Source organism: Falco peregrinus, chromosome 3 (assembly GCF_023634155.1).
Source record: "Falco peregrinus isolate bFalPer1 chromosome 3, bFalPer1.pri, whole genome shotgun sequence".
Classification (NCBI taxonomy): Eukaryota; Metazoa; Chordata; class Aves; order Falconiformes; family Falconidae; genus Falco; species Falco peregrinus.
In genome coordinates this window covers 45,178,080-45,204,711 of record NC_073723.1, presented here as the reverse complement: position 1 = coordinate 45,204,711, position 26,632 = coordinate 45,178,080, and the positions used below count along the sequence as shown (strand labels likewise).

Below are 26,632 nucleotides of genomic sequence, written 5' to 3'. Positions count from 1 at the left end.
TTCATGGTTTCGAAGAGAATTTGTCCTCCTCCTGAGCTCTGCTGTAGTCTAGAGCTACATTTCTAGAAAGGCCCCAAGACCTTTTCAGGGTCAGGAGCACACATCCGTTTGGTATGCATTTCAAGTAACCAGGGGGAAGTGGAGTCCTGAAGACAACGTTACTGTTGGTTACCATTCCCTGTCCAATTAAGTCCATTCAGAAAAGTGCTGGCATAGCAGCTTAGGCATAGCTCCATCTGCACCAACTTTACAAGTCATGCAAGTGGATGACTTCAATATGACAATCTGATGGCAAAGGGTGGTAGAATCAAGCTAAGATCACAAATGACACTCCTGAATGTAACTACCAGACAACAGAAGATGTGAAGGGGCAAAAAAGAGAGGCCTAAAAGCCTTTTGAAGACTGAACTGTATATATTTCTAAAGTCTCTAGAGCCACATTGAACTATAAAATTACAGAACTAATTGCCGCATGGCATTCCAGCAAGTCCTCAGAGGCTTGCCATATTCCCCTTCAAAAAGGTTCATTTGAGCCTAAGCTTGCAATGCAGACTGGAATCCTGCTGAACTTGCACTTTCTTTAAGGATAATTTTCACTCTACCACATTCTTAGTGGTATAGATAACGAGGAACAATGTAGAATGACTTCCCAGCACAGATACCAACATTATCAGAAACTGGAAATATTTGCAGCACATTGGATTTCTGTCACACAAATAACAGCAACTATTATAAACTGAGCTCAAAATTTCTACTGCTTTTATTTATTCCACTATTACATTGCATATTTAACTGAATAGATTCTATTAAGTCACTAGGGGCCAGCACTTTCTCAAAGGCAATACAGTACTTCTATAAAAAGAGCAATGTTTAACCCCAAAAACATTCAAAAAACAACTGTCAACCTCACAAAATTAATGGCATTGGGTCAAAACCAGTGAGATCTTAAAGAATAAATTTCAGTCCTCCTTTCTTGATGCCCATTTTCAAAAATCTCAGATGCTTACTTTCAAGACTTGTCTGTTGAGGAGGGTCAAAAACATTTTTAAAAATGGCACTTTAATGTAATTTTAAGATTCCAAAGATAGTTTTTTAAAAAATCCTGAGAACCGGCAAGTAGATGGTTTAAAGCCTGTTGTTTCATTGGCCCATATTCCCTAACAGACCTATGTTGCAGATTCTTATTAAGTGTTCCTGATGTCAAGTCTCTAAGACAAAAAACAGCATTTTCAATGGCTTATCCAACATGTAACTTTGTGGGACTTACCCAAGGCCAGCAGTCCCCATCACCTAAGAAATACTGAGATCTGAGTTCTCTCCTCAGTGGGAAGAGATTAAAACCCACATTTCTCATGGCAGTATTCTCATCACCACACCAAAATGTATTTTGGGGCTGAAGTTACTTCATTGTGGTTAAATGAATAAAGATAGGAGATGCCAGGAAAAGAAACAAACAAATCCCCCAACAAACCAAAGGTAGCAACGAATGTCTAGCTTACCGGTAAGGAAACCATCCAATGTGGACACTCTTTCCACCTAAACACCTGTGCTCTGCTTGACTCTTACTTTTCCTCTATCTAATCCACCTTTTTGTATGTAAATTAGAACCACTTCACCAAGAAGCAAGAATTCCCTCATGCCATAGCTGCCTATAGAGTAGGAAAACAGGAGAAAAGCAAAAGAAATATAATTTGAAAAACTGAATCTGAGAGTCCCACCTGCTTTGTAACTGTGGTGCTACAGAGGTGGGGGTGCAGTCTTACTTGCTTTGATGGCATTTTAAAGGAGTCCTATCCAAAGTTAAGGTTGCAGATCTACTAAAGGTCAACCAGTTCATCCAGGTGTCATAAGAGAAGATCAAGTTTAACCTTGCTAGCTGCAGTTTAAATCCATAGCATTTTATTCTGTTTGAAAGAATGCAGACAGAAATTATCACTTTTATGCATATTTCATGACTTTCTTTGTATCAGTCCTCGTTCTTCTCCTAGTCCAATCAAAGCAATTTCTTTCAATCCTTTATTTTAGATCCTGATTTCCAGATCTTTCATCATCCTTGTTGCTTTCCTTTGGACTCTAGCATGTTTATTAATGGATGGTTGTCAAAATAACAGACCTCACTGTAACAGAGTAAACGAGCACTCTGCAAGTCTTACCTACGCCAGTTTTGGGTAACTTTCGGTACATTCAAATTTTGACAACAGTAAGAAGTGATGTATCCACTATAACCTGACTCTCCATCCAGAACTGTTACTTAACTAGTTGTTTCCCAGGATCACTTCGTGCAATTGCTAAAGAAAATCGCACCAAACCACCACCACAAGACAACCCACCACCCTTTACTTTGCAAATTAAAACCACATGCACCAAAATCTCAAAAGCAACTTAAGACTGGAAGTCTTGAGGAAAGCTACCTTCCCGTTGCCCTGACAGGTATGTTTATACAAGTGGGATGGGATTTAAGGCATTCTTTCCTCAAAACTCTTAAGCAGCATACTAACCACAGTGCTGACTTTTCAGATTAAAATCTATAAATGCTTAATTCTCCCCTGTGGCATTGTTGAAGCACTCTTGGCTTTTATTGCTGGTTGCTACAGGAAGCCCCTATACAACTGCTGAGCTTGTGTTTGCACTGCTCGGGGCCCATGTACTCCCTGTAACGGTGCAGGTGGAAGCAGCGACGCAAAACCCTGGCATCTGACGAACTGCTGTTTGTTGTCCCGCCAAACCTCCCCCAAAGCACGGGCTTCCCAGCGAAGGCCAGCCCCGGAGCCAGGCGGACGGGGCTGCACAGTACACATTACGAGCAGGTAACCTCGCCATCCCGGAGCGATGCCCGCCCGCGGCGGTAGGCAGCCCGGGCTCGGGCTCCAGCCCCAGGCCCCGCCCCGCAGCAGCGAGGACCGCTCCCAGGCTGCCGCGTACAACCCCCGCGGAGCCGCCGCGGGATAGGCCCGAGGCGCCCGCCCACCCACCGCGAGCAGCGGCGGCCACCAGCAGCGGCCAGGCTGGGGTCCCGCGCAGCCCTGCCGGCCGCAGGCCCCGCTACGCCGCCACCCCCCGGCACACACGCGGCAGAGCGGAGGCAATGAGCGTTATTTAACGCCCCCGGCCCGAGCATTCCTCAGTGCTCCCCCCGCGGAGCATGCGCGTCCCGGGCCCGCGGGCGGGGAGGGGATGGGGGAGGCACCAGCTCCTTCCGCCTCCGCGCCCCCTGCCCCCCCCCCCCCCCCCCCCGCGCGCACGCGCACTCCCCGCTGCACGCCGCAGGCCCCGCCCCCGCGCCGTCGGAGCCGCCGTCGGCGGGCGCGCGCGAGGCTGTTTCCCGCTCCACGTGACATGGAGGCGGGGACGGGAAGGGAAAGGTCAGTGGCGACGCCGGCGGAGGGGGAGCGGAAGGTCAGGGCGCCGCGGAGCGGAAGTAGGAGCCGGAGCCCGTCCGCCATTGTGGGGAAGCGGAGCCCAGAGCAGGGGGGGAAGCGGCGCTGCGTCCGGCCGGCCGGCTCCTTCCAGCGGGAACTCGATCGGCGGCGGCGGCAGCGAGCCCAGGCGGCGGCGACAATCAGGCGGCGGGGAGGAGGCGGCGGAGGCGAGCGGCGCGGCGGGCGGGCGGGCGAGCGGCCCCGGCGTGCGGAATCACTCGAGGCCCAGGCGTAGCGGAGCGAGGGGATCGCGGCTCCCCGTGAATAATGTCAGCCACCAGCGTCGACCAGGTACGGCCGTGGGCGGGAGGGGCGGCCGCCCTCTCCCTACCCTTTCCTCTTCTCTGGCCCGTCGTTAGCCCCGGAAGGGGGGGGGGGGGGGGGCGGCGGCCGGGCGGCTACCTGCACCTTCCCTCGCCGCCGGAGCGGCGCGGTTAGCGGCCTCCTTCCTCCCTCCCTCCCTCCCTGCCGCCATGGGCAGCGGCGATCAATCGGAGCCGGCGGCGCCCGGGATGGCGGGCCCTTTCCCAGCTTGGCAGCCCCTATTTATAATCGGTGATCCGCGCCAGAGCCGCTCCGCCTCCCCGCCCGCTGGGCCCGCCGGCGCTCAGCTCCGCGCCGCCGGGCCCGCCGCCTCGCCGGCTCGGCCCTCTCCCGGCCTGCCCCCTTCCGCGTCCCCACCGGCGGGCCGGCCCCCCCGCCAAGCCCCGCCGGGCGCCCGTTTCCGCGCTCCGCTCAGGGAGCACCTCGGTGCCGAGCTCCCCGCCGTGCCCGGCTCCTTCCCCTCTCCCCTGCGCACCCCTCATTCCTTCTGGCTCCTTGCTGCCGCCTCCCTTCGTGCCTTTCTCGCTCCTCACCCACCTCTTCTTCCTTCGGGCCTCTGCTCCTTCCCCGTGGCCTCCCGCTTCTTCCCGCCGCTCTCCCTGCGCGGTGCTGCGCTATTTTAGTTGGTTCTTCATGGACCTTAGAGTTTGTCATTTTGTGTCTTTGCTAGGCTTCTGCTGGCCGTGCTGGCTGGCTGGAAGCGATTCTGTCCTGGTCTCTGCTTCCTCTCTGGGCCTCTGCCACTCCCCAAAAGTTGGCCGTGCAGTCTTCTGCCCCCTTTTATTTTCTCTCTGCGGCTTTAATGTTTTGTTTCTTTTGTCCCTGTGCATGCTCTCCAGTTTCCTTTTATGTGCTTATTTATAGCTCGGTGATCTCTTAGCTTTTCATTGCTCTGTTTTCCACGAAGGTGGCTTCTTCCCAACTTTTTTAGTTCTATGTCTCTTGTTGGTTTCTGCATGCCTTTGTGTCTGGATTAGATTAATCCCAAAAGATGAGGTGGTTGGGGTGTTTAAGATTACAGAGATTTTTCTCCAGTTTTGGGAGAGAGAGTTGACTAACCAGTGCAGCTTTAGATGGAGCTGTGTTAAACAGTCTTGTGATAACTCTGAGACAGATGCACATAAAAGCAAGATGGAGGTGATTGCCTCCTGAACTTGCAAACCTCTGAATACTGAGGTTTTTAGGACTAAAATTGTTAAGAGAGCCTGAAGACCCACTCATGCTTAGCTGTACATGTGTGAGAAGATGACTTAGATTTTCATGGGCTAGCATTTATTTTTCTAAGCTATTACATTTTGCTATAGAGAAATTAAGGATACTGTAACTTGTACTGTTACAGTGATTCTTAGTACATGACAGATTAACAGTGTTTTGTAATGACTAATCCTAAAAAAAAATAAAATCCTCCTTAAGGTATTATTTCCTTGTGTGAAAGCTTCATATAGAGCGTATCATTTTCTCAATGTAATTGCATGGATGAGGGACATGCAACTCTTAGTTGAGCTTACAGTATTGCTGTGTATTCCTTTGTATATCAAAAAAGCATTGTAGATTATTCTTTGATAAGTACCCATCAGTCAACTTAAAAGATGACATATGATAATGAAGTTTACTGGCAGTAATCTTAAGCTACTAACTTTCTTTGTTCTTTTACTCTATGCTTTGTTTATTGTTTGTATTTTGGGGGCAGCGGGATCAGGTTTTTGATACCATTTAAACTTCACATGCTGTAAAAGACTACATTATTTTAATGGGTTTTGGTGAAGTTTTTCAATTCTAAAATTTTTTTTTTTGGGTTTTGTAATGTTTTATGTGGTATTATTTTATATAGTCTAATGTTTTAAATAATATTTTAAATGGGTATTTAGTTTTAAAAGAACAGAATTGGCAAATAAATGGAATTACCCTGAAGTAAACTTTAGAGGATTCTAACTGAACTTGTTTTGCTTCCCCCTGCCCCTCCCCCCACCTTTCCTATATACAGAGACCTAAAGGACAGGGAAATAAAGGTAAGTTGATTCCTTGTATTTCTGTATAAGTCTCTAATGCTGCTGTTTATGGAGGTTAATCTGTCTTCAGACAATTGTGGGAAGAGAATGTAGCTATAGGATGTGTTTTATTTCAGAGCAAGATGACAGGGAATTGTGTGCCAAAATGTTATTTCCCACCATTTTACTGTGGCACAGTGGTACATAAATTTAAAATGTTTTATTTTGCAAATAAAGTTTAATGTCAGAAGTCAGACAATAACATAGCTATTTCTTTCTAGCTGACTTTATGATATGCTTGTATAATCTCTTTTAACAGTACACCTTGGGCCTTTCTGTGCAGTGAATAGAATCAGTGTGCTAGAATCATCAGGAAGAATCTTTTGAACAGCTTCCCCAGCTTGCGAGACAGCAGCCACATGACTATTTAGTTACTCATATCTGTGAGCAGAACACATCACCTTCCTTATTCTCAGAAATTTTGTAGGCTTTTCATTTTAGTGTCAGTATAGAATATTCTCTCAGTGTTTGTAGGTCTTCTGCTTTTCTACTTTTTTCATGATTCTGTCAACATTTTAGTTTTTAAATACCATACTCAGCGGGGTTTCTTCTCTCCCACAGAAACAAGGAGCTAACTGCTTAATATTATTCTGTATAAAATTCTTGGCAAGTCTCATAAACAGCATCTCAGGTTGTCTTACGATTTGTTTCTTGTCTGGAATTTGTTATCTTTGATATAAAGACTGATACTCTATTTGGGAATTGTTTTGCCTAATTAGTACATTTGTGCCTATTTAATTCTTAGGTGCTCAGCAAGCTGAGCTGTTAGAATAGCATGCACACAGGTACCTTCGTGTGTTAATATGGTTATTATTTCTTCATGCAGATAAGAAATTTTCTTTTTTGAGCTCATGTATTCTTTGCCCCCTGTTGTTCATTATCTGAACTAATCTAATTGTTCTCTGTGAACTGTCATTCAATGTTATCCACAACGTACATATTCTAGCCTCTGTGCAGATTATCTGCTGCTTATCACATGCATCACTTATGAGGTAGCAAATAGTTTGCGAATTTTGCTGGATTTGGCCACTTTTAATTTCTCTGCGTTCAGTGAAAAATGAGCTTGTTTTTACCTTCCCAGTTTGGTCGTTCTTGAATACTTGTTCTCTCTTGCAAACTGGAGCTTTAAGCTGTTTCTTTGTGTCTTTAAAATAGTTTGTGTTTATACCTTCCATGTTGCCCGTGAATGAGAAAAGTCATATTCATTTTAGCGAGTAGTTTATGGCTTCATATCCTTTGAATTACCGTATCTCAGTTTTACTGACATTATTGAGATGCATCTATTAGAGAATCGTACAAGTAGTTTCTGAACTATATATATATGAATTGGAGAGGAAGTATTAAGCAGTTCTGTTTAGGTGTTATGTTGCAGCTTGTTTAATAGTGAAAGTGCACAAGTCAGCCTTACTTTAATGTATTTATGTTAGCATATTTTTGTGTGCTATAATTTGTGGATACTGCAGAATGTTTGAATTAAAACACGTTTCTTAGTTTGCTATGTAAGGCAGAGATTTTTGCATTTCTGAGCTTGGATTTTTATGGACTGCATTCTTTTAAATAATAGATATTTACTATGTATTCTTTTGGTAAGAATATGACCTAAATGAAAACTACAGTGAAACAAACCATTAGTCTCCTCCGTTCTGTTAAATTATTTGATTTAATGAAACTAAGTTACGATTTAGCATTAGATTGAAGTCCTGGGAGCTTTAAGAGCTTTAAGCATAGTGCAGCATGAGTAGATGGCTTTGGGTCACAGATTTTTGCAAGAGGATAAATTAAGTTAGTATCAGCAATCCTTGCTGACCACATGTTAGCAGACAGTAATCTTTTTCAGGTGTCATGATAGGTCCCAGCTTAAAGAAGCTTCAAGGGAAGATGTGATACTGTTAAGACTAATCTGAAGTTGGTTCGGTGAATAAGAGTAGTAACATTAAAGAAGATGGTGAAAAGGTTACTGACCACATGTCTGGTAGAGCATATGAGAAAATGTGAGTGAACAGAATAAGGGCTGTATGCATGTCAATAGAGTATTTTTCCATATCAAAACAAAAAAATATTAGACCTGCAAATTATATTGGGAGGTAGGTGATTTGTATGCTCTAGTAAATTTTTTGCATGCTTTATTCTAGTTGATTGTAAGTTGGTGTACTGTGCTGTTTCCCTTGACCAGAATTTCTGGGATTGAAGTTCTAGCGTGCAGAACAGTTCTATTGTGTTGGATATTAATGTTGGTATTTCAGAGGCTTAAATGAGTAAATTATCCTATCTTGAAAGTTTTCTTATTCTAGTTGTCAACTGCTTTACAGTTGACGTAAGACATCAGAACTGATCTCTTGGAGGGGCCGGGGGGAGAAACGCATTCCTGAAACTCCTGGTTTTTCCCTGCTTTGGTGTGCCAGTGTATCACATGTCATAGGAAAGTGCTGTCTGAATTCTGTTTAGATATCTATGTATATAATTTTTGGTTTTATAGAAGTTTTAAATGTAAGTGTTAAGCTTAAACAAGGATGAAATAGTCAATGTTTCTTTTAGTACTTATTCTTCACAGTAATCAAGGTTTAATGGCTTCTTGTAATGAAAAAATTACTCTTACGCCTTTGGCCATCATTTGTGCATTTTGCAAGTGGTTATTCAAAGGATGGTAGCAGTTAAAAGAATATAAGCTTTAAGTTCCTTCATTTGCTGAGCTGCTTTCTTCCCAATATCTCATTACGTGATATGTTTGCACAGTGTTTGCGGAAGTATACAGTATTTTCAGGGTTGGATTGTTAAGAGATATTTTTAGTAACTGTAGATTAGTTTCAATTAGTATTCTTCATCACTGCCCTGTTCAGTTGGAACACCTAATGTGAGATTTTGGGAATGAGGCATGCATCTTAATCTGTTTGCTCTTGTTAAATATGTGTGTGGGCTACATTCCTCATTATTAACACATTATGTAAAGTTAGAATGAAAAGCCAAAGAAACACACTTCAAGTCATGCTATTTCCCTGGGAAAGGTATATATTTCTAGGAGGGATATTGGTATAGAACTACTTTGTGTTAACATAAGATCTCAATACAGAATGAATAAGAAAGAAAATACATTTACAAGAATATTCCGTGTTAGTTGTAATGGCAGACCAAAAATAATTCTGTCTTAAGTGACCTTTAGATACCTCTGAAACAATAAACACAGCAGATGCACATTTTATGAAGATTAGCTGTCAGTATGAGGAGATTAATTTTGATAGGATTCTAGTCTTGACATGCACCTGTTTATTCCTTTATTTGTGGTTGCGTGCTTTTAAGAAATTTGTATGCTGCCATCTAGGTTTTTCGGTATAACAGAACTGTATTTGAGAATTATGTTCTCTATACTATTTAGTTAAGTCTAAGCAACAAACATGGCATGGACAAAAGATTTTGAGGCTCATCCCCTGTGTGACTGGGCCAAACATAAAGATAAAAATAGTATTCCAGCTCATATGTTACCACTGTGTATAAATTCAGGATGAATAATGACCTTAATGGAAACTCTTTAATTATGGGAAGAAAACCCCCTAACACCTAATGTCAATTTAAATTTGGTATTTAATTAGGAATATTGTCCTATCAAGTTTTAAAACCCATTGTGCTCACCATTGCTGCTCATATTTGGCTATACACACTGTGCCAGTTTGTAATAACTGAAGTATCAAGTGTACTGACTTTTAAAGCTTCAAGGTATTCAAAACAAAAGTTGCTTTCTTTCTTCGTAGATATTTGTTGTGGAAAAAAAAATCTTCTGTGTTAAATTACGAATTTTTAGCTCATTTACTGCTGTCTGAAGTTAATACATTTTTCAAGAATTTTGGTTATTCCCTTGCAATTACATCTATTTCTTTGTCATTTTTTCAGCTACTTTCATTCCTTGAAGGCAGTTTGTTTTAGAGGTGTTAAAGTCAAATGTGGGGGAAATAAAAAAAATGAAAAAAATTCTTTTTGTATTAAGTGACTTGCTCCAGACACCACTTGGTTGCAATGTGAACTTTAGGCAACAACACCCTCCCAACCCCCGCCAATGAAACAGAAAAAAACCCCACTCTTAAACACTAACTCCAGGAAAGTTGGAAGTTTAGGTACATGGTTGTATATACTTTTCAGAAGCTTTTGCTAAAAGAGGGAAACCATGGAGTCAGCTCCTAACTCAGCATCTCAAGCTGTCAGAAAATCTGCTGTTTTGTTGCTGTAACTTCTGCTGCGTGGTGTCTCAGTGCACCTTCCTGATCGCTATAAAACTACCCTGCAGCCCCCCCCCCCCCCCCAATCTGATAGATAATAAAAAGATTTTATTTGGAAAAGCAGTAATTTATTTTTGAGAAGAGGGCTTAATCTTCAGGCTTTATCATTCCAAATTGCTGGTTTAAGTCCCTGTTCTGCTTTGCACCATAGGAAACAGTGGAACTTTGTAGAAATTTGTGCAATTTGATTATGAGTAGTAGCCTGGGGGAGAGTAGAGAGACACTTCAAGTAATTTGAGCAGCAGGAAAATATCAGGTAGATGTAATTAATGCCTAGATGAAATTAAAGGTAATAGGAGGCGAAGAAGAGCAGATAGGAAGAGATATCCAGTGTATAGTGGCATATATGTTGGGAGAGGATTGTGATCACCATTGGGGACTTCAGCTTTTGTGTCTGTCTTGCTTTGTCCCCTCAGAGCTTGAGATGCTGCCACTAATGCAGTACAGTATAATATTATGTGGGAAATACAGAAATAAATAGCTGAATAGTGCCCTTCATGGTTGTCTTGGTGGGCAATTGCCTTTCCTCCTGGCAGGAGAAAGCTGTGTGTTGCAGCTTTCCCTGAACCTATTGAATGTGTCTGATCTGGTTGGTCTGCACATTTGCGCTTGGTCTGGTACTTCTGGAAACGCTGGATTTACTGCCTGTGCAAATAAGGTGTGCCTGTAGTTTTTCCTCTGTCTGTGGAGCACAGGAAAGAATAGTCAGGAGTAGTCTGCTCTGGTTGCCATCTGCCCCTGTTTTGGCTGGGATAGTGTTAATTTTCTTTTCAGTAGCTGCTACAATGCTGTATTTTGGATCTAGTACAAGAATAATGTTGTTAACTGGTAATGTTTTTAGTTGTTGCCAAGTGATGTTTATACTAAGTCAAGGACTTCTCAGTTTCTTAGGCCCTGCCAGGGAGAAGGCTGGAGGGTTACAGGAAATTGGGAGGGGACACAGCCAGGACAGCTGACCTGAACTAGCCAAAAGGGTACTACATACCATAGTACGTCATGCTGAGTATATAAACTGGGGGGAGTTGGCTGAGGCCTTGTGATCATTGCTTGGGGACTGGTTGGGCATTGGTCAGCGGATGGTGAGCATTTGTATTGTGCATCACTTGTTTGGTTTTTTCTCCTTTTGGATTTTCTTCCTCTCTTCCCCTCTCTCCCTTTCATTACAGTTGTTATTATTATCTTTCATTTTATTTCAGTTATTAAATTGTTCTTATCTCAACCCACAAGTTTTACCTTTTTCTCAATTCTTCTTTCTATCCCACCAGGGGAGGGTGGGGGAGTGAGTGAGTGCCTATGCGGTGCTTAGTTGCCAGCTGGGGTTAAGCCACAACATCATCTTTCCAGACCTCTCCTGAGATCTGATCAGGATCATCAACAGGATGAGCTATTTTCTTTAAATTTACCAAAGTGGTGCTTAACAATATGTTCAGTTTCAACAAAGCACAAGTAGAAATATTTCAATGTACAGGCGATTTAGAAGTGTTATCTAGATTAAAAGTGCAACATAGATCTTCCAGAGAGTATACCTAATACAGATTTATTTTTAGTTTCAGTACAAAACGGTTCGATTCATCAAAAGGATGCAGTAAATGATGATGATTTTGAGCCATATCTAAGTAGTCAGACAAATCAGGTAAGTGAACCTTGTTTACTATCTTTAAGTTAATCTTGGAGTTCAGTTGACTTCCAGACAATTAATTTTTGGATGAAGTTTCTTAGCATTACTTACTTGCCTGAATATCTATTGAAATACAATTTTGTATTGTATCCCGTCTTATTATACGATATCTTAAACAGGAAGAGTTGTCTTAATTCTGGAAAAGATGAAATTAAAAGGCATGGTCTGATGGTTTCTGCTCTGACTTCAGAAAGATGCAGTTACAGGGAGCTTGGGGAAAAAACCAAACCCAATAACCAAAACATAAACCCCAAACCAAAACCCCACAGTGAAATCATAATCTACTGGATGCAGTTCAAAACAGCAGTGGCTCTGAGAAAATATTAACTGCTTGGGCATGATTTCCTTTGAAGTTGGTAGAAGTAGCTTGCAGTTGATGGCATAATAGATTGAAACTTAGTATTACTACAGCTTGGTATAACTCTTCTGCCAGGAAGTTAATGACTTATTTCCAGAGCTTAGAATTGTCTCTGTAGTCAAAAGTTAATATTCATTATGTTAAGTTTGTTAGCTGTAGTGGTCTTCAGAGAGGGAGAACGTGCAAATTATTAAAAGGTTTTGAGAATTTTCCTTACCCTCCCATTTTTTTTTCAAATAATACAACATGAAGGAGGCATCAGCTAGTGGATGATAACGTGTAGGTTTTTTCCCCAAAACAACATCAGAAGTCATAGGGGGGTAGTCCTTCAAATCTCTTGGAGCTTTATCTTCTCAAGAAGTAAATGCTGTGATTTCCCAAGAGTTTTAGGAGTGGGATTTGAATTTAGGTAGCAAACTTTGTTCTGCTAGACCACAGATTGTACTTAATGCCCATTCTCAATAGTGTGGCAATGTTACGGTTTGGTGGTTGTTCCTTCGGAAACAAACAGGCATCCCATCCTTTTCACTATAATGTTCTGGCAGGTGTCTCCAATTAGAAGTGAGAAATTTGAGAAAAAACTAAGAATACCAAAACTTTAAATCATGGTTGCAGCTATTTTTCGGATTTTATGAAACTAAAGTTGTTATGACTTGTTTTTTAAAGTAGCGTGTTATTTTCTTGATACTGTTGACATAGAGGCATTTTAAGCCTCGCTCAGTAACTGAAAATAAAGATAATATATTACAAAAAATGGAGCTCTTCAGTGCTTTGAAAAGGTCTCTTGAGGAAAAAAAATGGCCATTTCTAACCTTGTTCATCTTTTATGTTGGGAGGAATGGTGGAAGTTACAAATGCTTTCATATAATCCTTAAAAATGTTTTGGACTGTATTACAATTTGTTTTGTTTTTCGCTGAGTATAATTGTCTATATTGCTGATTTCTGTTTTATTCTCTTGCAGAGTAACAGCTATCCACCAATGTCAGACCCATATATGCCTAGTTATTATGCTCCATCCATTGGATTTCCATACTCTTTAGGCGAAGCAGCATGGTCAACTGCAGGTGACCCTCCAATGCCATACTTGACAACTTATGGACAGATGAGTAATGGCGAACACCATTACATACCTGATGGTGTATTTAGTCAACCTGGGGCATTAGGAAATACCCCTCCATTTCTTGGGCAGCACGGATTTAATTTTTTTCCTGGGAATGCAGACTTCTCTACATGGGGGACAAGTGGATCTCAGGGACAATCAACACAAAGCTCTGCTTACAGCAGCAGCTATGGCTATCCACCTAGTTCTCTTGGGAGAGCCATAGCAGATGGACAGGCTGGATTTGGCAGTGATACTCTGAGCAAGGTGCCTGGTATTAGCAGCATTGAACAAGGCATGACTGGACTGAAAATTGGTGGAGATATGACGGCTGCTGTAACAAAAACTGTAGGTTCAGCTCTGAGCAGTACAGGTATGACAAGCATTGCAGCAAACAGCGTGCCCCCAGTTAGCAGTTCAGCACCTAAACCAACCTCATGGGCTGCCATTGCAAGGAAGCCTGCTAAACCTCAGCCGAAACTCAAGCCTAAAGGTAATGTGGGCATTGGGGGCCCTGCTGTACCACCACCACCTATAAAACATAACATGAATATTGGAACTTGGGATGACAAAGGGTCAGTGGTAAAAGCACCCCCAGCCCAACCAGTACTGCCTCCTCAGACTATAATCCAGCAGCCTCAGCCATTAATTCAACCACCACCACTGGTGCAAAGCCAACTGCCTCAACAGCAGCCTCAGCCACAGCAACCACAACAGCAACAAGGACCTCAGCAGCAGGCCCAGCCTCACCAGTTGCAGCAGCAACAGCTGCAAAACCGCTGGGTAGCTCCTCGTAATAGGGGTGTGGGCTTCAGCCAGAACAACGGAGCTGGTAGTGAGAACTTTGGTTTAGGTGTTGTATCCGTCAGCTCCTCACCTTCTGGTGTGGAAGCGCACCCAGTGCTGGAGAAACTAAAGGCCATAAACAACTACAATCCCAAAGACTTCGATTGGAATCTGAAGAATGGACGTGTGTTTATAATCAAAAGTTATTCAGAGGACGATATTCATCGCTCCATTAAGTACTCTATCTGGTGTAGTACTGAACATGGTAATAAGCGCTTGGATGCTGCTTACCGGTCCCTGAATGGAAAAGGCCCACTGTATTTACTCTTCAGTGTGAATGGCAGTGGACACTTCTGTGGAGTGGCTGAGATGAAGTCTGTTGTGGACTACAATGCATATGCTGGTGTCTGGTCTCAGGATAAATGGAAGGGGAAGTTTGATGTCAAATGGATCTTTGTCAAAGACGTTCCCAATAACCAACTGCGGCATATTCGCTTGGAAAACAATGACAACAAACCGGTTACCAATTCGAGAGACACTCAAGAGGTACCCCTAGAAAAAGCCAAGCAAGTGCTTAAAATAATTGCTACTTTCAAGCATACCACCTCAATCTTTGATGACTTTGCACATTATGAGAAGCGTCAAGAGGAGGAGGAAGCCATGCGTAGGGTAAGAAATCAATGTCATTATAACATGTCTCCTGTTTTTTCTGGTTTGCAAACCTTGTTTTTCATACAGCTGGAATTTCTGTGTGTGAGAGTTGAATCAGAAAGTGGTGTTTTTTAACCAAGCTGTCTGTACTTGATATTTAGCTCTTAATGAAAAGATTTAAGTTCTTGTAACTTGTGGTGTTAATGCAGGTGTGTGTTTAACCATAACACAAACGTAGGCCTGCATCAGGGACTTCTGACATGTTTTACCCTTCAAAGTAAACAAAAATTGAATTGAGTGTATTACCCATAACTGAAGTCTTCTAGTTTAGATTTTTACAGTTTCTGGATGTCACAGAAAAGACCAGAAATTACAGAAGAAGCTTACTTTATTTAACATATCATTACAAGTCAAATTCTGCTTTAATGAAATGTTAATAGCATGATTACTGTGAAAATTAGGCTTTCTCCTTGATACCATTTCACAACTGTGAAACACAAAAGTGCTACAAGGATGACTTGTACAGTGTTGGAATAATTTTTTGGACCTTTCTGGTAGTACATTTCCTGAAAGAAGTAATGTGTAATTAATTTCTGTGAAGAAAAGTATGCCTACGATAGATCTGTAGAGAAACCTTTAGTTTTGGAGGTATTTCAGAAAACCAGAAGAGGGAGAAAAGAATTTAATTTAAGCTGTTTTGTAGTACTTGTCTACTTTGTCTTGTGTGTACTCTCCCTACTAATAACACTTGTGTTCGCCATTGGCCACAGTATTTACTTTTGTTATATTTATTTTCTTTCCAAGCTTGCTGGTAACTGTAAATACACGATTTGTCTCATGATGAGGAACATTTCAGGAACTATTGCACCAGTTAGATGATGTGCAAGTATTCAGAAGTGGGAGTTTGCATCACTGCAGTTTGGTGGTAGTGCTCTCTGTTTATCCTGTCACACCACCTTCTGAATAAAAAAACCCTCAAAAGTCTAGGGTTTATACTAAATAGGTGCTTTGTGGGATGTGAAGTCCTGAACTGGTTCACTTCTTGAAGCTGCCACAATTCTCGCTGCATACGAATTTTATCTGCTTCACAGCTTCCGTATTTTTTAGGTTTCTAGTAGTGCTGCAGTGGTTCCACCTCTTATATCTTCCTGGTCCTTCCAACACACATTGCATCTCCTATAGACCAGTTGTGAATACCCAGAATCGATTTTGTAGTTTTATTGCACAACTCTGCAATAAATTGTCACGTAGGAAGTTTTTTATTGTTTGGAGGCAAAATGATAACCCAGTTGGATACGTAACGCCTTTTGGTTTTTCCTAAAAAGAAAACTGAGTATGGCCTAAATCATTACTGTTAATTCCATGCTATCTTGCATGATGGGAGGATGGACCACATTCTTAACTAATATTCAGTGCAAGGGGAAAACTTTGACTCTTTCAGGCTTTAGTACAACTTCCTTGTGGTATTTGCTCATGTTTCAGAAGGACTAAGGTTACTGTGTTTCTCTGTAGCCTTTCTGTTTCAGTATTTCCTTAATTTTTTATGTTTTAAGACACTCCACAAATAACTGATTTGCTTCAAAGTATCTATTTTTGTGAAAAAAACTTATCTTAAGGAGTCATAATTCAGACATGCCCTAGCAACTCAGGAAGAGAATGTTTTATTTGTGGTTTTGTTCCCTTGGTGGTAGTAAGAAGCTATGAAATGCAGTGTGTCCGGGGGGGGGGGGCGGGGAGGAACATAGATTGTTGGTAGTATTTCTATGTATGCTAAATGTAAAATTCAAAGTACTAAATGCAGTGTTTAGTAGGTCTCTAACTAGATGACTGTGATTAAGCGTATTTGTATAATAAAATAACATTGCTGTTTCCCTTAATATCTTCAGGGAAACATACAGCATCTGTATGACTCTAGTACTGAACTCTGCATTTGTCTGTTAACAGTTACCTTTCCCGGTACTATTGAGAGAAAACATACTTGTCAAGATAATTGCACAGTAGGCATTGATAATTCTCCAACATCATACAAACTGGTTTTGTTGGAAATTATAAAAAAAATATTTAGAGCTGCATATCTAGTTCTGAGGCTTTCTCTTTTTAGATGGATTTGAGATATGCCTTAAGCAAATTAATATGTACTTACAATGTAGGAAGTCCAAATTAAACTAATGACAGCTACTGAAAGTTCATCATTCTCTTATGATTGAGTGTTCATTTTAAACCTCTAGGTTTCTTTTATTACACTGTGTACAAACAACCTGTCTTTAAATTGTAAACATACAATTGTTAACTCTTCTATGATTCAAGAGTAGTTTGGAAATGCAACGATTAGTATTGTAAGCTCTGGGTTATGGTTAATTGAGTAATCCTTAATTACCTCATGCCAGCTAGGCTTTTATGGAGCTGTATTTAAATTTGTGCACTTTCTACTGCCCGTAGAACTAAGTTAAGTTCATGCCCATTTTCTATGGCAGCTGTGGCAATCACTTTTTCCAGTGTTTTGGTCTCAAAAAATATGCTTATTGATGTTAAAAAACCGTAAAATGCATCAAGCAGCAGTAGTCATTTACATGTTCCTTAAAGTTCAGTTAATGTTGTGTTGTTCCATGGGTGGTAACAAACTGTCATACAGCCAGTGTCCTAAACATAGTAAACAGCATATGATTTATTAATTTAATTTATAACTGTTCATCATTCCAGCTAACTTATTTTAAAATAATTGCTTGTAAAGTTTAATTTTAACAACTTAGGGTGGGGGGGAGGGAATCAATAATTAATTTCCAGTATGACCAGTATGTTTTATTAAAATATGTCAGTATACTTACCAAAGTGCCATGAATAGTTTGTGATTAACATGAAACTTCAGTAACTTTGCCATTTGATAAAGGTTACTTGCAAATGACTATGAATAGTCTCTTTAGTAAACACTGAAGTTCTAGTATTTACACTTACTGTTTGATGTAACCCTAGTGCATGTAGGGTGTCTACAGTTGGGGTTGGAAACAAATTTGTGGAATAATCATTCATTGGTTATTCAACCATCTTATGGCTCAGGTTTCAGGGTCCTATTTTAAACATACAAGTACTGTGATCTTTAACCAAAGGAGCAGAGAAATCAGCAATATTTCCCCATGAATCAGTAGTATATTGAAATAATCTGAAATGCCTTTAGTCCCTACCCTAGTTTGAACAGCTCTTTGTGGTGCAAATGTGCATATTGTCTGCAGATTATTTAAAAATGTGTTTGATTGTCTTTCAACAGAGAGCAGTAGCAGTAAGATCTAAAAAAACGGAACGGACGTCTTAAAATATGCAATTTAAGAGCATGCAATTACATTAGGAAAGTAAAAGGTACTGAAAACTAAAAAAATGCTGTATTAGTAGTTATGCACCTGATCTTCAGTAAATACATGGATCAAAATGAAATGTGGCTCTCATTTAAAAAATGCAGTAGTTGGAAGTTGACAACTTCCTCACCCTCAGGTGGTGGCTTGTTAACCTGCAATTACCTGTTGTCCTAGGACGTTTTTTTTGTTGCTTTCTAGTGCAGAATTCTACTTTTGTAGCATATAGTGGAAAAAAGATCATGGTTCCACGTAACTGTAGAATGCTTCAGATTTGTTTTCTTAGTGAGATAGTTCAGAAAAATAAATAATTTTTATTTGTAGGAGAAGGTAGAGGAATTTGGTGTATGTTTGTGTTCATTTAATTTGCATTTGGAATTATTACTTTTCAGGTAGCCTGTAAATAGGCAGGTAAATAAGCATTTAAAATGGTAACTTTTTCCTGTTGTACTACAGATCTTGTAATAGAAGTGCTGTTACAGCTAAAACTTTCTGACTCTGAGAAGTACCAAAATTACTCAGAAAATGCTGAGTAATTTCATATTCCCCCCCCTTCTCACACTAGTGTAACTTCTGTTTCTCTGATAATTGGGTCATGATGAGGCTGCAGTGTTAAGCAGTGTAACTCCTTTCCACTCCAGGATGTTGCTGACTATGCTTGATTTGATATTTTTTAAAAATATCTTGGAAGGAAGGAAGGGAGAAAACATCCATTAAGAGTGAATTGTTGACACTTCTTCCTCCCCCTAGCCCACCCCCCTCTTCCAGCCATCAACTACTAGATTATAATATCAAAGTCAAATATAGATACATTCACAGTCCTTGTACAAGTCAAGGAAAACAGGTAGTTGACCAACATTAAAAATAGAGCTAAATTATAGTTGTACCAGAGAACTTTTTAAAATTTGTGTATTTACATCTAAAAGAAGTTCAAAACAGTAAATAGATTATGTATTATCTTCTAATGTGTGCATTTCCTATATGCTTTTGATGTTTCAAGGGCCATTATTTTGCAATTTCCTTGAACTTGGATGTTTATATACAGTTTCGTCTTCATAAATGACAGTCATATTGCAGACCTCTTGTCTATTTTAAGAAAAAACAATATGGTCTGAAAGTAGAAACAATACACATTTTTGCTCCCTTGATAATTGTGAGTTGAGCATGTACCTCTGCTTTCAGGAGAAAAGGATTAATTGCAGCAAGAATAATTTTAGACATACTGATCCAGAATTTTCATCCCAGAATGGTGGGCTTATTTACCATGTCTTCATTTGCTTTTGCATCTTTTGGAAACACTTAAAAATGACCTGCCAGTTCTCTTGTGATAGACATGTGGATTTCAAATGTGCCTGTTTTCTGTGTGTTTGGTAGAGTCAGTTGTTTCTGTTCAGAGGTAGGTTTTACAATTAATTACAGCATGGGGATAGTATGGAAAGGTCTGGATGTTAAAATACAGTATCATATAGAGTGACTATGTAAGGGTTTGAGCAGTGTGGCCTGCCTTTATCTCATAAGGGAAAAGATGGTGCAGCCCTGGAAGCACATTATTGGTCTGTTGAATGAAAGATGGAATGTAATTAAACTCACAGGCCGTCTTAGCTTATAGTGGCAATTGTATGGATCTTGTTGCATTTTTCAGTTTGAAATCGCTGTCTACAAGATCAAACCTACAGAGTCTTTTACGGAGTGGGTTTAAATTCTCTGACTCTGGGACTTAAAAGACGCATTTCTCCTGTAAAATAGGGACCCCTATTGGAAAAGCTAGGAATATCAACCAGATGGTTTACCTTAATGCTCAAGAGAGCAGTCATTTTTGGAATCTTAATTCTTCAGTGTTCTTAAATGTGAAGGTAGCTGCCTAAGACATAACTTAAAACATGAATTGATCTGGATCTGTGACAGCTCTACCTTTTCTAAATGCTCTGTCTTTTAGTTGTGGTTTTAAAAGCAAAGGAGGAATTCTAAATCTTCCAGAGCAAAAGCAGAACCTTGAGTATGCATGAATAGCTGTTAAAATTCATGTGGGAGCCTTCTGCTTCCTGCTGCATCTCCCCAGACTGCACTGCTCTGTTAAGAACAAACTGATTAGAACACGGGTGCTTTTCCTGCAGTTTGCAGGGAAGAAGTATCCCTGCATATTGCAAGGAAGTTGCTACCTATGTGATTCTCCATGCAGTACTTCAGCTTTGCTTCATTGATTCGTGTCACAGATGGGCTAGTTAGCAAAAACTGGAGTAAAGATTGTTGGTGGTGCTTTGCTGGAAAAAATGGCTCTCTAAAACCATACAGATCTTGCATATCTAGTAAAGCTGTTTCTGTAGATTCAGTTGAACTAGGATTGTTTTGTATCAAAATTGATTGACTTTTAACCTTTAGATTCATCTAATTAAAATGCTATATTACAGGAATGTTAAGCTGTTTGAGCCCAGTTCTTTCTGAACACATTTTCAGAGGTTTGGTAGTGTACTTCGTATTGACAGGTAGTTATTGTTTTGCTTCTGTGTCTAGGGTTTTTAGTCAGTTGTGAAAAAGCAAATATAAACTTGCACATTTGTTGCACTTTCATATAGTATATAATGAGAAACCAAGATAAAATAAGTTCATGTTTCCTCATGATAGACTGGAATTTCAGTTACTTGTGTGCAAATAGCATGAGTAGTGAGGCTTAAAGAAAAGTTTTCTGAGAAATTCTTCCCTAATGCATTTCGTAGGCCCTGCAGTGGATGGCATTTCTCTTCCAAGAAGTACTATGGGTTCCTTAGCAGAGCAATTAAATAAGATCATCTTGTTGCCCATGGGTGTCTGAGGAAAAATGTGTAATGAAGTACAGCACTGAAAGGAAGCACTTGCTACTTACTTGTAGTTAGAATTCACCAATCCAGCATTGAAAGTATCCACCTGGGAAAACAAGACTGGAAGGGCTTTTCTGGCTCATGGAGTTCAAACTTGGTTTCTGCAGAGCCTTTCCTTGTTGTGTCAACATCTTTAAAGTAGTTCCGTTTCTTTCCCCACTCCTGCCTCCTGAATGTTTGTGCCCTGTTATTTACTGTGCTGTGGAACTTCAGATGTGGATTAAAATTTTATTGAGCTAATGATAAAGGCAATAAAAAAATATGGTCTGTCCATGTTCCACTAACAATGCAGGTGTCTGCTCAAATTTAAACTTACTTACCTTTTTACTGTAATTTGTTCTCATTTTTGCTATTGCTAAGTATGCTTCAGAGACTGCAATAAGTAAAATGCTATCAAAAGTAGTAGGAAGAATAAATAAACTCTAGATCTTGTACCTTTTCAGAATTTCTTAATATTTATATGCTTGAAAGCCTTATTTACTGTTTGGAGTTCAAATGATCTGCAACAGCAAGGTCTCAGATTCTGAGTATTAATTCATAAGGCTTACCAGGAGAAGGAACTGCTCTGGAGTGGTAAAACCTCGTTTGACTTCCTGTGGTGACTTTGATTTTTAATGTGTGCCTTGTAGTTTTCATGTTGGGGTAAGGAACAGAGGAAAATGAGTGTTTAGGAAGGGATGGCATCTCCACAGGAAAAAAATTGCTAGGTCCGTGTAAGGCTTTTAGAGATCCTTCCCTCTTGTTTTCCCAGAAGTGCTTCTCAGAAAAATGTATTTAAATGTCTTTATCTGGTTTTGAGGTAATCTCTGTCTTCAGATTTACCCTCTCTGGTTTGGAATTCAAGAACGAGAAGTTAAGAGACCTTTATTTTACACTGTTTTCAAGTTTCAGTAATGTAGTTCATGTTAACAGCCTGTGAGGTCCGTGTTACAAATGGACTAGTTCTAGCGTTTTTCAGTTTTTTCAGTAATCAGTTTTTCATTGTGGCTTTCAAGTACTAAGGTCAGTGTTTATGCTGTCAGAGCTGTAATGGTACACTGGAGTGCAATAAACTGCAGATTATGGCTGATGCCATTAGTAAATGAGATTTCATGAACTTTGCTGTGGCTTCTTCTCGCCACCTCTACAGCTGTCTGTTCTGCCCCTGCCAGGTGTTCCTGCCCACGCGGCAGAGTTGGCAGAGATATGTGCCTGTGCCTCACTTCACAGAATGAATCTGACATGGTAGCTTACACTGCAGATGAGCAAGGCTTTTAAGTTAAATCTTTAAGTCACAGTTTGCAGTGAGGCAACAAAGATGTGCTACATGTTGCCTTCTGAAGCTGCTGTGAGAACGCTGCCTCTTGGGAGAGGGGCAAAACAGACAGCTTCAGTCATGAACGTTTTAAACATTTTAGTACGATGCAAAAGTCTGGCAAAATTCTGGGGTTTTTTTGCAAGTATAGCTGATTGTGCTGGAGGTGAGTCTGTGTGGGAGCTCTGCAATTTCCCTGTGCCAGCTTGCAATCCTGGATAGCTTTCAAAATGGACACCTTGAAATTCTTGCACTTGCAACTGGTCTAAGAGAAGCAAAGGTCCTTCCTTCAGGTCTACCTTCCCTCACTTGGAGCTTCAGTTTGTAAGATCTTGGAAAAAGAAGTAGTACAGCCAAGGTGGTTGTTAGGTTACCATTCACATTTTTGCTACTTAAGATGAGGGCTTCTTTCATTTTCCTTCCTTTTGACAAAAACTTCCAGAAGCCAGTGTTGTGTGCATCTTGGTAGTTTCTTTCAAATCAGATCAGGGAACATTTTGGTTGCTTTGAATTTTGAAATTTTGTTAGCACAGAGATTTCGTTTAATCTAAGGATAAGTTGCATTGCAGCTGCTTTTCAGCATGGGATCATTTGATTAATGCTGTCAGTTCAGAGAACTGAAATTTGGAATCAAGTCAGCCTCCCAGTTCAGACCATTTAATTCCATGGTTTTGTTTGCACTAGATTGATGCATGTTTCCAAGGCCCAAGCATTTTTAGGTTCACCTTCACTTGGTTCTGTCAGTTTGTGTAGAAATTTATTTGCATGTGTGAAATCGGCTCACTGCGTGGTCTGCACCTGGCAGGTACCTTTAACCAGCCAATAGATTCCCACATTGTTCTAATTCAGATAGTACTTAATTTCTCTACCTTGTGCTTGTGGTGTTTTGAAGCCTTCTTCCTCTGTAGAATTCAAAATGGACTTAAAATTTCTAACACCTCCTTGATTTCGTCCATTGGAAGCATATAATCAGGATATCCTTCCCTTTCTGCTTTGGATTTTTATGAACTTAAATGCATTTTGAGTTCAGGGGCCAAAGCACAAGGTCTGTCAGTTTACTGTGCAGCAGTTTGCAATGCAGAGAGACTTTCTAGACAGCTTGAATCAGTGGTTACGTACATAATACTTGCAATCAGGCAGGAACAGATTATTTTATTTGTATATAGGTAGTATTTAAAATTGTTAAAATATTGATATTTAACGTCACAGTTTCATAGGCTCCTACTTAATACACAGTAGTGTTTTACAGCACTTAGTGCAGTTCTTTCAGTTGAAGTCTGCTAATAGTAGAGGAAAAATCTGAGATGTGCGTGAGCAGGCTATTTTTGCATGCCTTACATGCATAGTGAGGCATGAGGCCAGCGATCATCTGTTTTCAGCCTAGATGTGCACTGTGAACATACCAGTTTGCGTTAATGACTGATACTAACAATCTCACATTTTAAAAAGTCTTTTACTATGAAAATATAAGCCATGTCTCTTTGAACTAGGAAAAAAAATGACTGCTAGCAGAATTGTGCAAGTATCGCTCTGGCTTTAAATATACTGAAGTTCTGCCCTAGAGAATGTTCAGTCTTAGACATACAGCTGCCTGGACCATGAGCTGCTTATTGTGACCAAGAACACTGTGTGAGCTTTACTTTTCTGGTGTTCATCTTGAAGCGACTTGGAGGTTGTTTTTAGGACTAGATCATCAGCAGTGCTCTAATAACCAACATAAATGTTATGTATCTTCTTCTTTCATTATAGTGTCTTTTTGGCAGAATTTATTTAGATTTATATGCTAATTTGCACCTTTTCTAAATAGTTCCTAGCATAATGAAGTTTCAGCATGCTATCAGATAGAGTGGTTTTGAAATGATTGTTCAAATGCCTCCTGGTTTATTTTGGTTTCCCTGCTATGTTTATGTTCAGTTTATAACATGCTGTGTAATGCAGTAACAATAAAAATACTGGAAATGAGGGAGTTTTTTGTTCTATTTTAAGTGGGGGAGGGAACCTACCTTTCTTCTATGAAGGTTTTTCAAAAAAGATTATATGATGTGCTCAGTCTATATTGAGAAAGGAAATGGTATTAGGAGATAAATTCCTAGTTCTTAGAGTCAGCCTACAGTGTCTTGTTACAGTCTAGAGGGTATGTAACGAAGGCAATGAGATATAGTTTATTGATCTGCTTTTATTTTTTTCCTAGAGGTAGTCATAATGCCTAAGTGTATGTTTAACAAAGTAGAGAAAATGGAGGATGATGATAAAGTGCTGAAAATGTTATTTGCTCTCTTAGACTTGTAATACAGAATACAGAACTTGTTAGTCCCTGATAGAAGTACAATGCAATTAGTATTTTAGACCTTAATGGTACATAGTTGTTTATCATTGTGTTTGCGTTACACAGGTGACATTACATTCTTCATTCCTTTACACCAAATGCAACATCTTGCAATGCTGTGAGGGCTTTGTAGTGAGTATGGTCTTGAATGCAACTCAGGCTTGCATTCAGGTAGGGTTTTTTTCCAGCCATTCCTACCGCACTGGTTTTGTATTTTTGCTATTAAAAGTAATTTCTAAAAAAGATATGGATGGCTTTTTTTTTTTTTTTTTTTAAACGGCTTTTCTCACCATTTCAGCAGTGTGTTTGTATGGATGAGGTGGTACTGGGCCAACTTTTTCCTTTGGATCTTAAGCACACTGAAACATTTTATTGTAGGGGGCACTGAATGAGGTACCTGGGAATGTGATTTTTTTTTTTTTTTTTTTTTTTTTTTTTTTCCCCAGGGATAATAATGGATGGAGACTAGAATATTTAAATGTTAATACAGAGCATATTTTGTCAAGTTAAGCAGAGGATTCAGGGTACCTCTTGCTTGTTTGTAGGTCCCTTGGTCTCCTTACTCAGTTTACTTTGTGCAGTATATTTTATCAGAAGTGACTTAAAAGTAACATTATAAAACCTTTTCCGTTACCTGTTTTTTGGAATGTATTTGCCTCTTAGTTTGACATATACTTTTGTGTTTCTCTTTAAGAAGTTAGCTTGAACTAAGTATTTCATGTTCCTGAAAAAGTGAAGCTTTTTCTTTAAAGCTTGTTGCCTAATTTAGAGAAATGGCAAGCAATGCAACTGCTCTAGTGAGAGGAAAACAGATAATATTGAATTGTGTGTATTAACATAATTTTCCTTTGTGTTTTTGTTTTTTGTTTTTTTTCAGGAGAGAAATAGAAACAAACAATAACTATATGGAGATGTCCTGCTAGAATTACAACACTAATGATGTAGACTCTGGAAATGCCTAATATGTCTAAGAAGACGTTATTAAAGCTTTTTTCTGCTTAAGGTGACATCTTTGAACACTTTAACACAAAATTGACTCTTCTTGTAATGGTTCTCATCAGTGCATCTGCCCTTATACTCTCTCACCAAACACACTTGAGAACTGTACCTTCGTCAAGCACTTTCTGTCCTGAAGCTTTTACCAGTATCTGCTGTCTTTTGTATTTATGCATCCTAGCTAAGGCACAGGAGACCGAACGAATGCAAGGATTCATTAACTCTTTGAATTTGTTAAATACTAACATTTAACCATTAGAAGTGGTTCAATGATGTGAGATTCACATTGCTTCAACTTAATTTTTTCTTTGTTGTAGTTTTTTTTTAATTGTCAGTTTTTAGCTATTCAACAGATTAAAAGCAAATCATGCCATATTTAGTCCTGGAGTAAAACTCAAGTCTAAATGTTCATGTGAAAATTATTGTAGTAATCTTTTAATATGGCAAAGCAACTTTAAGCTGCAGTTTAGCCAAATGAAACGTAACATAAAATTATATTAGAATGACATTTCCCTTGTTTCAAACTGTTTGGTGTAAGAGAATATTAATATGCAGCTTGGTGGACACCACCAGTTAATGCACATTTCTTTATTTTTTTTTCTGTAACATGTATTCTGAAAAAAGTGCATTTGTCTGAGGAACTGTTTGTTTGCTACCACTCAATGAATCTCAGTTTTGAGTAAATGTACCTCAGTCTAAATCAGACTTTTTATGACCTTTATAACTACATTTAAAGTAATCTTTAATTCCTATTTCTGGGTGTTTGCAAGCCTGACAGATTGCTATCATGAAAGTGAAAATTTACTCCTCTAGGTGATTCACTAGCTAAATAAACATAATTCTTGTTTAGCAAGCATATACTCTGTTTCTCAAATTTTTTTGTTTCATTGTCCCAACATCCAGGTCTTTTTTCCCCCATTTGAAAATATTTTGAGAAAAATACTTTGATCCATATGGGGAGATGACATTCATGGCCATGTTAACGTGATTTTTGTTAGAACCAAGCAGCAAGAATTTTAGAATATGTATTAAACTGGGTAATTCTATACTACTTTTTAACTTCTAGAAATTACATCTTTTGTTTCAGTTTATATAGCAACACATTCTATCTGCTGGAAAAGAATATTAAAAAAATGTTAAGCGGGTGTATTGACTGTACAAAATACTGAACAGCCTGTACCAAACTCC

General features: G+C 39.8%; 1 protein-coding gene across 1 annotated transcript; it reads left to right on the top strand.

The window, feature by feature from the left end:
* Positions 1-3,330: 3,330 nt before the first annotated feature.
* On the top strand, positions 3,331-26,300 carry YTHDF3 (YTH N6-methyladenosine RNA binding protein F3). Its single transcript, XM_055799275.1, has 5 exons — positions 3,331-3,710; positions 5,728-5,752; positions 11,604-11,689; positions 13,055-14,647; positions 25,326-26,300. The coding sequence occupies exons 1-5, from the start codon at positions 3,687-3,689 to the stop codon at positions 25,347-25,349; spliced, it is 1,752 nt and encodes a 583-aa protein (XP_055655250.1). The 5' UTR covers positions 3,331-3,686; the 3' UTR covers positions 25,350-26,300.
* Positions 26,301-26,632: the final 332 nt, after the last annotated feature.